General features: G+C 43.1%; 1 protein-coding gene and 1 long non-coding RNA gene across 2 annotated transcripts; one reads left to right on the top strand and one right to left on the bottom strand.

Moving 5' to 3' along the window:
• The first annotated feature begins 770 nt into the window (after positions 1 to 770).
• Positions 771 to 11,368, top strand: LOC120732970 (IgGFc-binding protein). The gene is made up of 5 exons (XM_040030909.1): positions 771 to 1,167; positions 1,431 to 1,485; positions 1,580 to 1,665; positions 7,508 to 8,662; positions 10,177 to 11,368. The coding sequence occupies exons 3-5, from the start codon at positions 1,620 to 1,622 to the stop codon at positions 10,593 to 10,595; spliced, it is 1,620 nt and encodes a 539-aa protein (XP_039886843.1). The 5' UTR covers positions 771 to 1,167; positions 1,431 to 1,485; positions 1,580 to 1,619; the 3' UTR covers positions 10,596 to 11,368.
• LOC120732972 lies at positions 2,886 to 5,951 on the bottom strand. The gene is made up of 5 exons (XR_005695716.1): positions 5,736 to 5,951; positions 5,257 to 5,320; positions 4,737 to 4,889; positions 4,288 to 4,375; positions 2,886 to 3,713 (listed from the first exon to the last, which is right to left on the bottom strand). It is a non-coding gene; the product is annotated as an uncharacterized LOC120732972 (long non-coding RNA).
• Positions 11,369 to 11,403: the final 35 nt, after the last annotated feature.

Here is an 11,403-nt window from a genome sequence, read left to right as displayed (position 1 = left end):
AAACTAGATAAACAGGTTTCTACTGTGGTAAAAACCAGCTTTCACCAACTACGCCTAATTTCTAAGGCTAAACCTTACATACCACGCAAAGATCTGGAGAAACGCATTCATGCTTTCATCACTTCAAGACTGGATTATTGTAATTCGCTCTACTCGGGCCTCCAATCTTCTCTTCTTCAGCGATTGCAGCTGGTCCAAAATGCCGCAGTCTCTTGACCGGCACTAGAAAGTACGACTCCATCACCCCTGTTCTGGCCAACTTACACTGGCTTCCTATTAAATATCGAATTGATTTTAAAATTTTATTGTTTACTTATAAAACCCTAAACAATATGGCACCTGACTACTGATCTCCTCTGTCTGTAGCCCTCAGAGAGCACTGAGATCATCGGGCCAGCTGCTCTTAGTGCAACCTGGTCTCGGCTGAAGACCAGAGGAGCCTTTGCCGTTGCTGCACCCAGCTTATGCAATACTCTTCCTCTTCATATTCGTGCATCAGATTCCATTCAGTCTTTTAAATCACGTCTAAAAACGTATTTGTTTAACCTGGCATTCAAGGCTAACTAGGGTAATTTACATCTGGCTCTGCATTTACATTATGTAATTATTTTATATTTTATTTATATCTGTAATTTATATTTTATATTGTGATTTTTTATCTGTGTCATGATTTTACTGGAAAGCACTTTGGTGTACTTCGGTCTTTAAAATGTGCTATATAAATACATTTTGATTGATTGATTATTGTCATCAGCTGATCAGAGGAAAGCACGTGTTTAATGTGCACGCCGACTGAAGCCGAGGTCAGTTCGTGGTTGGACGTTTCTGACCACAGGAAATATCATCCAGGTTTAACAGCTGACGGCTTCTCTCCTGTCTGTCCGAACGACCACACCAAGTACAAGATGAGACATTCAAACAGTTCAGATGTGACGACAGGATCAAAGATGAATCGAAGCTCTGACAGATCGATTTGGTGCTTTTAGCTGCAGGAGCTCGCACAGTCGCGAGGCCCCAGCCACACCTGCACTGATGTGCATGGCATGCAAATGTCTTCCAAATCACTGCGAGTTTGACTCACAAATGATCGTTTCCATACCTGAAGGACAGGAAAGAAGGTGACTGTGGAAAACTCCCCACAGTCAGCCGCTGACCGCAGACCGGCAGGTAAGACTCGGGTTTCTCCTCAAAGGCACAAATTCTCGGCCTGGTTTTCTTTTTCATACATTTGTATTTTGATAAAATGTTTTTGTACTTTTAAAATATTTGACTTTATTGCATGTGATCTATTTTCTGATTTATTATTTAAACATTAAACGTGTTTGAGTTTGAAAACCACTCAAACAATCTGAACGCGACTCTCGAACATCAGATAAATTTGTGTTTGCAGTTTTTCAGTGTTTCCTGATATTTTTCCTTTGTGTCGACAGAAGCTTCATATCAAACGCACACAAAGCCACTTCTGTAATTTGATGATAAACTGAGGTAAATGTGACGTCATATCTCAGATGATTTTGAACTCAAAGTTAAGCAGCACCAGGACATTAACCTCATGTGATCCTTTGTTTCTTTACGTGAGTTTGTACGTCGCAGGGAGACGTTGGTGTTTTTCCTCCATCATGTATCCTTTGGTCCTCCTGCTGCTGCTGGGAGCGAGGAGCTCAGGTAAACCCGACGATCAGCACACCTGGGCTTCTTTTGGGTCACCTGCAGTTTGGGGTCATAGATGCTACATGTGAAATATTACAGACTGTATGAAGAGTATCACTCCTCCCACCTGCTCACTGCAAAAGAGCTTTAGGATCCAAATTATAATAAGAATTCAAAATTCAAACCGAACATTCATTACTGACCTTTAATCTTGACATTATTGTCATTAACCCATCTTTACTAACAAACTGCAGCTTGTTGGAACCCATCATTTTATTCTCCAGTATAATCTGCATGCTTACAGTTTGATCTGAAACACTGATAATCCAACTGTGAACCTGCAGTTCCCCTTCTGTCCACCAGAGGCTTCAGCGTAGATGCCACTGTTAACATGACCATCAGAAATAAACACTTTTACAGCCCGATGTGAAACATAAGCTCCTTTTCCATTAGGTCAGGGGTGGGCAATCCCAGGCCTCGAGGGCCGGGGTCCTGCAGGTTTTAGATCTCACCCTGGGTCAACACACCCGAATCACACACTGAAAAAAATATGTTGTTGGATTTACTTAATTCAATGGTGGACATTTGTTGCACACAGATGTTTTGCTTTGGCAGCAACTTAAACAATTGAGTTAAATTAACACAATTTATTCATGTTCAATAAACCTGTGCAATTTGTGTTGATAAAATGTGACTTAAACATGTTTTGATGAAGTAATTTGAGCTCTTGAAATATTTTAATCCTTCACAATTTTCTCACTTTATCCCAACACGATTCAATAACTTTTACCCAATACTACTTGGTCACTTAAATGCTACATGTTATCTTCAAATTACATTTTGCTATTATATTCTAGTATCAAATACACAATTTTCAAATGGAGGCCTTATAACAGATTGTATTGTTCTCTTCCAAGATGGTTGCTGGCATCCACCAGTAACCTTTCAAAACAAAATGTCTAATTTCACTGCATTGACAGTAGGTAAAGACTTAAACTGACATTACTCCTCCACTGAATCTATATAAATCAACAGTTAAATAATGTCAGTTCTTCCGTGTTCTCTGGAATCAATCACAGCAAAGAAATTAGACTCTTTCTTTTGAAAAATGTTACAGGACAATACAAAACATTCTATTTAAGGCCTCTGACGTCAAGATTCAGTTAAACAACAATTATAACTAAACAATTTGAGGTAATGTTAGTTTCCATTAATATTAAATTAGGTTACTGAATTGGCAAACACCTTCCTATTAACATTACCCATTTTACCCCAATAACTAAAGAAATTAGCACTTGCAGGTCAAAAACTTTATTCAAGAGACACAAAAATAACATTGATACAGTGACTGTCAAAAATTACAGCACTAATCATACTGTGACATCTTGGTTCAAAACAGCACACTTAGAAATATTCAACGTTCTTTACTTCAACTGAATGAAACTGAAAATACCATTTCACACGACCCATATGGGATATTTAGACTGCATAACTGTTCATGCTACATCTCTTCACTAGTAAAAGAAAGAAAAAATACAAAGAGAAATTTAAAAATGCTGCCAAAATGCTGTACAGAGCAAAAGGAAAAACAAACAACAACAACAAAAACGGCTCGTCCTCATGGCAGTTGCAGAGTATATAAAAATGAACCCTGCGATCTGTTCCTGGAATTGAGCTTCAAAAATGCAGCAGAACAAGTGTGAGATTTAAATGTCCTCTCACCTAGAGCTGATCACCTTGCATGCATAACCGTGAGCTTTCCTTGCAGGAGCAGTTTTGTCTTAGTTGTGAGCTTTTCTTGAGAGCTGAGTTGCATCCAACTCCATTACCACCCATTGAATCACCTCAAAAGTGTAGCAGAGCTGTGATGGGTAACTCATGTTGAAGGAATAAAAAAGGTCCAAACAGCATGGCTACTGCAAAGGTCACGTTATCCAGATCTTGAAGAACTACTATAACCTCGATGATGATGGCAACATCAGTAAAGTCATTGCCTGGTGCATCCTCTGGAGACAGATGTTCATTGTGGTTTTCTCAATCTGTGCAGTGGCCTCAGTCAAGTCCTGGTTAAACACAAAACATTTTTTTAAGATTCCCTTTTAAACTCATCTCTTTTGAATCTACCAGTTCTAATGTTAGAGTAATTTAAACCATAGTAAATAGCTATAGCCAAAGAGTGGCCTGCCATGCTGCCATTCATGGTCTAACAGAGTTTCTAAGACAGAGTGAAAAACATAATAATTTCAAATGCTTTACATTAGTTTTTGTTAGAAAGACACCGGCCCATCAGAAATCCAGGTTATGTCACTCAGAAGATGTTAGAATTTAGACTTTCAGCCCCACAATTTGGTTAGCTGTTGGTCTTTTTTTTTTTCAAACAAAAGCTAATGTAAATATTGGTGGGATTTTCCTTTGTTCACTAGAATGACAAATTTAAAGTTTTTTCACACTGATGTGACCCCTAATATAGGGGGGTGGGGCCTCAAGGGGGGGCGGCCGAGTTCACTACCAGGCCTCATGTGAACTTCAAATTATTAAAGAGGACTACTGATCCTAACCAGTCCAATGAGGATCAAGTGGATAACTAAATGCATTTTTAAATGTTGCAAAGCCACAATCTACTCATAAAACACTCACCATGAACTCCTGCACCAAGATGTTGCAATTGTCTTTCACACAGATGCGGAGCACTTTGATGAGACTCCCTTCGAGCATTAATGTCATCCTAAAGTATTATAACAAAGAAAACAGAGATTTGTGAACTTTTCAGTAGCACAGAAGAAAATGATCCCAGACAAAAACTTAAACCAGTCAACATGCAACACCAGCATCTACAAAGAAATATCAAAAGTTCCTGTTTGACATCAACTTTATGGATATATAGTTTCCAGAACATTTATTTTTTAAAATAGATAAATTTTTCTCAGTGGGCCAGTAAATGCATAATGAAAATTATGGCATCCTTTCGGTGGAATCAGTACTCACGGGTAATAGTTGACTGTTTCAATGGATGCAGCATAAAAATCTTTTACTGACCTAATGCAATACATATACACTTTGTAGTTAAAGAATTTTAAAGTTCTTACTGTCATCATGGCAGCTACATCCTTTAGCTTTGTGCCCTGTTCCCCCGATCACTTTGCAAACACTTTCAGCAGACTATCAGAGAGAAACTCAGCTCCGTCAGAAACCTTGACTGTAAAGGCATGGTTGGGATGCACTGGAATGCTGCATTTTATCTGAAATGACATAAAATTATTTTGAAATAACAGCAGGCACTGTGCTTGGTTAATCAGTAATGTTTTGTTGAATAAAAACTGTGTTTCCAGATCTTATGGGATTAAAAAAATACAAAGATGTTTGTTTCTGATTTGCAACCCAACAACCCACAAGTTACAACCTCATTTTAGTTCAAGTGTGCATTAATGCGAGTCCAGTAATCACCTTTCTGACAATACATACAGGTTAAACCTATGGCAGATTTTGGATTTCTCAGTTGTATTAATAGGGTGGTCTATTTGAGTATGCATGCACCTAATAATTATAAAAACCCTATTATAATTAAGTTACAGAAACCTTAAGCGAAAATAGAATATACTTTCTTACCATAACACCTTGAACCCACAATCCATCAGCTGACTCCTGGTGAAATGCAGAATAGAGGTCATCTCTCAATGTGCAGCAAAAAAAAACAAAAGCAAAAGGACAGCAGGTGAGGGCAGGAGGGGTAGGGGTGTAAGCTAGCATAATGCCGCTAATGATATTAGCTAAAGCTGTTCAATGTCCAAAATCTCACTAACACCACGGTGCAGTAAATACACAATGTAACTGAAGAGTCAGTTGGCAAATCTATTCACACAGAAAACCAAATTATGTTATGAGTGCCTCATAATTAGGTTTAATGTGATATTACGGCTCTTGTGCCAAAGACAAATTCAAATGAAAAAGCGCCAATTCTTTGACAACAGATAAAACAGCAAATAAGCTAACGGCTCTTTTTTAGTATGTTACATGGCGGCACTCTAGACGTTTAACTACATTTGGCTGAAATATGGTAAATATTAATTCAAAAAATCAAGACATACCAAAAACGTAGAGTTGCCTGCTCGACTTGACTGAGATGGATGCATTTTTTAAACCACGATCCAAAGCCCGCGAGATGAAATCACGCGTGGTTTCACGAGATTTAACGTTGCTATCTTATTGACTTACTTCACCTGAACATGATATGAACAATTTAATACACCCTTTCTGCATATCATGTAGTTTTTACACTATATAGTTACATTTATCTTTAAAACATGAGGTAATTGTGTTAAATACATGCAAGATGCTTACATAAATCCAAGAGATGGCCAGTCCCTTTTTTTCAGTGCATGATTAGTTCATTACCAGGCCTCTGGAGAACTGAAGACATGTTGAGGAGCTAATTTAGCCATTTAAATCAGCTGTGTTGGTTCAAGGACACATCTAAAACCTGCAGGGACACCGGCCCTCGGGGCCTGGAGTTGCCCACCCCTGCATTAGTACCTCTCGGATCCACTCGCCCCGGTTTCCAGGGTTTCCCATTAGGTCATAGTACCCGGTACTATTTCAGCACCTGCTCAGCCGGGGCTCCAAGCCATCCAAACACGTACTAAAATGTGACGTCGTCAGACTGCACGCCACCGATTGGCTGGTCGGTAGCATCTCGTTCACCAAAATCAAAACCGCCATTTATGAAACTCTGGAACGAAGGAAATGGCTAACAAACAACGAGTGTGAGGAAAGCCACAGACCGAGCGGCGGGCTTACGTTCGCTTCGACCTCCACCTTTGCTGTAGTGTTTGTGTCACATAATAATGACGTCGCAGACATGTTTCTATGACGACAAGCATGTACACACGGTCGTGGTGGGTTGCAAAGGAAAAGCAGTCGACCCGGGCAGGTACTAATGGAAAGGGGCTGCAGATGCTGCGTCTTCATAACAACAGAGGGGGGGCTTTTCTATTCCTGCTCAGCTGATCGAGTGTACCTGAGTGTGTTTCTGTGCTCGGCTTAAACGTGTCGCTCGAGCTTCAACACGGCTTAAAAGCAGGGTGTCAGTGTAACGTCATCCCTGTTAGCCTTCAGCTTCTCTGCTCTTTGGTCTTTATGAAAATAAACAGAAGCTCCACCCACCTGCTGCTCAAACCAGCCAATGAAGTGAAGGGCTCTGTTTCAGGGGCATGGACACTTCCTCTGAGGCGGCGATGGGTGCGTTCAGTCTGTAGTCTGCTTGTTGCTATAGAAATGATCACCTGACTGAAGTTTTCAAGCTTAGCTGTGGTTTAAAAACAAAAATGGTGATGGCCAAAAGGTGTCAAAGGCCGGCCACGGCCATCTTTAATATACAGTCTGCAATCTGTGATCTTTTGTCCGTGTTTTTACATGTTCTTGATGCCATTTACATTTACCCACTCGATCACCTGCACAGTTTATTCTGTGAGTCAGTGAGACCTGCTGTGATGCATGGACACAAACGTCGTAGCACGATGACAAAGACACGGGCTCGGTGTTCATGAGCGGGAAGGACAGGATCAGAAATGAGTCAGAGGGACGAGGTGGTTTGAGGGTGGAGGATAAAGATGGAGCTGCATGCAGGAGGAAAGAGGTGATGCAGAGGGTTGGTGTGACAGAGGAGGATGCTGGGATAGATCAAGCCAAATTTAAATCAGGCAGGGTTTTTGATTTTCAGAGTATTTCTGCTGAATCATCCAGAATTCTCTTTTTATTTGGAATAATTTTCACCAGAATTCCTGAAAATGTGGTAGAAAGGAAGGACAAAGACGGTTCTGTTTCTTCCTCATTAAACAGCTGCTGTGTTTTCTTTCACCAGAGTCCACGGGCCCTGTGCCTTACGACACCGTTGGCCAAAACTTTACCGTTGTGTTTCCGGAGAACATCGCCAGCTACTACCCCAGCCCGCCCACAAACATGGTCATAATCACTGCTTTGAAAAACGGGACAACAGTCCGAGTTCAAGAGTACGACAATTTCAAGCAACAGGTCCTGGACGCTGGAAAAGTTTGGAATTTCACCGCAAATGCAAAGCTGGAACTCGGGAAGCAAAACATCTCCAACAAAACTCTGACCATTGACAGCAACAAAGATATCACCGTTCAAGCCATCAGCCGTAAAGAAGACAGTCTGCAGACTGCTGTCGTCATACCTACAGACAAACTCGGCACAACGTACCTCATCCCACCAATACCCACAATTCCCGGCACAAACAATTATCAGGACTTAGTTGTGCAGACGGTGACGGAGCGAGGCCCGTTCAGAATCATCATCGTCAACGGTGTTCAGCAGCAAAACAACGTGAACGTCAGAGGATTAAAGACGCAAGAAGTTTCCCTCCAGTCAGGCCAGGTTGCTCAGATCTGGTTGAATGAGAGTGCAGGGTTTAAAAACGTGACGGCTGAAAAGCCAGTGGCCGTCCTCTTTGGCCACCCCTGCGCCGTCCAGCGCTACTGCAGCTGCGGGCTGCTGTACACCATTCTGCCGCCAGCCCCAGGCAGGATGCTGAAGTACTTAGTTCCTCCATTTCTGGCCCAGGATGCCGAGGAAGAGACGAGGGTACTTTTGGCACAGAACGATTCCACCAGCGTCACGCCCTACGCCTCAAGCTCACCGACGTATGATGTAGCCGGCACAGCCATCCTCTACCGGCCGGGATTACTCCTCTCTCTGATCCCAACAGCAAACTTTGCCTGCTGCTTTGTGGTCACAGCATTATCCACGATCTCCAAGAACTACGCCGTGATTGTGGTCAGCAGTAACGTCACCGACGGGGTTCGTGTTGGAAATAACCACATATCAAGTGCAGACTGGACGAAACTGGAGGGGACTAATTACAGCTCGATACAAGTTCCTCTGAGTTTGGGTAAAACTGTCATCTGGCACACTTCCTCCAAAATGGCCGTCTACTTTAGTGGGAACAATGGAAGCACTTTGTTTGGGAACCAGGCACCTGTCGTCAGTTCAAGCCCAGGTGAGGAACTGCTGCTGATTTCCACAGTTAGTGATAATATCCACTGTGTGCAGGACACGTCATATGTACCCGTGCATCTAAAAAACAAAGATCATGAAAAAAGTTTGTTTTGTAATTTAATGCAGACTTTTTATTGTGATGCTTACGTCATTAAAATCAGACGAGATCAGTCGCAGGACTCTCAGTACAGAAACGTCCAGCCTCTGAAGCGTGCTCACCTGAGCGCTCAGCTTGTCCTGCTGAGGTCTCACTGAAGCACAGCTGCTTACAGGCCTTCAGCTTGGATTGGTGGGTCAGCTGTTTGGCCTCTCCCACTGATTTGCTGTGGGGTGTCAGGTCAGGTGAGCTGTGGGCGGGTGCTAAGTCCTTAAAGTTCGTCAGCAGATGGCACACGGCCCCGAATCATCACCGACCGCAGACTCAAGCATCTAAGTGTCTGCTCGTCAAGAGTCCGGGAGCCTGATGCTGCCTTTCATTTCCAAGAGAACTTGGACAGAGCAACAGTCCCGTTCTTTCCCTCTTTAGTCTAGATAAGATGTCTCTGATGCTGTCGTGGGTTCAGGAGTGCTTTGATAGTAGGAGCGTGAGGTGGCTCCTGATGCTCAGACACCAGCCTCGGTGCACTCCACAGGAAGATCTCCCACGTTTTGCAGAGCTGCAGGCGTCATTCCCGTTTACCTTCCATTAATATGCTGCACTGTCAGTACAGCCAGCCTGACTCCACCCTCCCCGTGGAGCCTGTCGGCGATCTTCGTCTGGACAGGAGTGTTCCTCACGGTTGTGAGGCCTGAACTAGAAGGATAAATGGTGAAAATGGTAGATGGCCTGCATTTATATAGCGCTTTACTTGGTCCTAAGGACCCCAAAGCGCTTTACACACACATTCACACACAGGTGATGGCAGCTACATTGTAGCCACAGCTGTCCTGGGGCGCACTGACAGAGGCGAGGCTGCTGGACACTGGCGCCACCGGGCCCTCTGACCACCACCAGTAGGCGACGGGTGAAGCGTCTTGCCCAAGGACACAACGACCGAGACTGTCCGAGCCGGGGCTCGAACCGGCAACCTTCCGATTACAAGACGAACTCCCAACTCTTGAGCCACAATCGCCGCTGCAGCTCACACATGTGAGCCATGATCAGCAAAATAAAGCAGAAATAAATAAAGAATCCAGAAATTTTTACCTTTGAAGCTAAACTTTGATTTATATAAGTGGGAAAAATGGGACTCAAGAATGGAAACACAGAAACATCAGACGCACAGAGCAGTGATGGAGCTGCGATAACAACAACAACTGAAATACAAACTAGAACAGATTTAAAGAAAGAACCCGATGAGAGCGAACAGGAGCCCAGGGAAAAAGCAAGCGTCGACTCTTTAGCTGCTTCCTTCCAATAAATGTCAACGACTGCACCCTAAACTCTAAACAACTTTACGCCTCGGACGTTTGCTTTAATGTTTAGTCTTGTGAAACCTCTGATTTCAGCCTTTTCTTCTTCTTCTTCCCGAACAGATTTCAGGGGCTGCGCCGTGACCCCCGAGGTTCTAGACTTGGAAGGACAACCCAGCGGCTGGCGTGAATCTTTTAAAACCTGCGCTGAACGCAAACTAGAGCTGCTCTGCCTGTCAAGCGCCGACCTCCAGAAACAGATCTATGGCAAACTTTACCAGAACAGGTCTTTAACTAACAACGCTGTACAAGAGGTGTGGATCGGCATGCGGCGCAGCTCGCTGAACGGGGAGTGGTTCTGGGTGAACGGGGACAGCGTCAACAGCACCACCTGGGGTGACGGCGAGCCCGGTGGGGTGGAGGAAGGCCAGTGCACCATCATGAGTCTGGGAAACGGCACGGGCTTTGAGTGGAGCGATGACAACTGCTGCATGGATGCTCATTATATCTGCTACAAGGAGCCGGAGCTCTTCCCCATATAGGACAGGAGCTCTGCAGCTCTGCACTGTCGTTAGTTTCACTACACATCCTGTTCACATATAAGCATGCTGTAGCTGCCAGTCACATTTTATGGCTCTGTAGAAGAAAAACATGTACTCTAGTTTAGTCTGAGGGTCTCACGCTCTGCTTGGTGAGACACCTGAACAGCAACCAGCAGCATCTTAGTCCTGAAAACCGAAGCAAATGTGTAACTAAGCATTTAAGAAAGTTTCACTTTGCAGAGGATGTTCCTGCTGATCTGACTGGGAAATGTTACGATCGTTGGGAACCAGTATGCAGCATCACTGGTTTCCTGTTTGATTGTAATCTGAGGAGAGTGTGAGCTGTTATTTGTCACTATTTAAAGTGTTTGAGCTTCGTGTGTTTGTAATAATCGGCTCTGCAGAAGCTTCAGCAGAGTGATGCTAACTCGTATTTACTGTTTGCTCTTAGATTACGGTTTCTGGGATAAACGATCAGGCTGATAGAATACTTTTCTATAATAACTGAAGATGTAAATTCAAGTGTGATTTTATTCTTTAAGGAGTCCTAAACCGAGCTGAATGTAAGTTTACAGGTAACCTCATCATCCTGATGCTTTATATTATTTACCGGTTTGAAGTCGACTCAGCAGAGTTTGCATGTTGAACTGTTGAATCTGCAGTCTGATTGGTCAGAATCATCTATGCACCAGTTTTATTGTAAAAATGATGATTCCAGTCAATCATGGACTCAGTGACACATCAATAAATCTGTTTTGCTGTGACAAACTGGACGCTGGTGTCTTTTATTTGTTCCCAGTACAGAAAC

Source organism: Simochromis diagramma, unplaced genomic scaffold, assembly GCF_900408965.1.
Source record: "Simochromis diagramma unplaced genomic scaffold, fSimDia1.1 OVJJ01000361.1, whole genome shotgun sequence".
NCBI classification, from domain to species: domain Eukaryota; kingdom Metazoa; phylum Chordata; class Actinopteri; order Cichliformes; family Cichlidae; genus Simochromis; species Simochromis diagramma.
Note: the sequence above shows the minus strand (reverse complement) of the source record. Positions and strands in the feature narration are given on the sequence as shown.

Coding starts and splice junctions, on each gene's coding strand:
- LOC120732970 (XM_040030909.1), top strand. CDS start 1,620: ATGTATCCTTTGGTCCTCCTGCTGCTGCTGGGAGCGAGGAGCTCAG. Junction 1,666..7,507: donor GCTGGGAGCGAGGAGCTCAG/GTAAACCCGACG, acceptor TTCTTTCACCAG/AGTCCACGGGCCCTGTGCCT. Junction 8,663..10,176: donor TGTCGTCAGTTCAAGCCCAG/GTGAGGAACTGC, acceptor CTTCCCGAACAG/ATTTCAGGGGCTGCGCCGTG.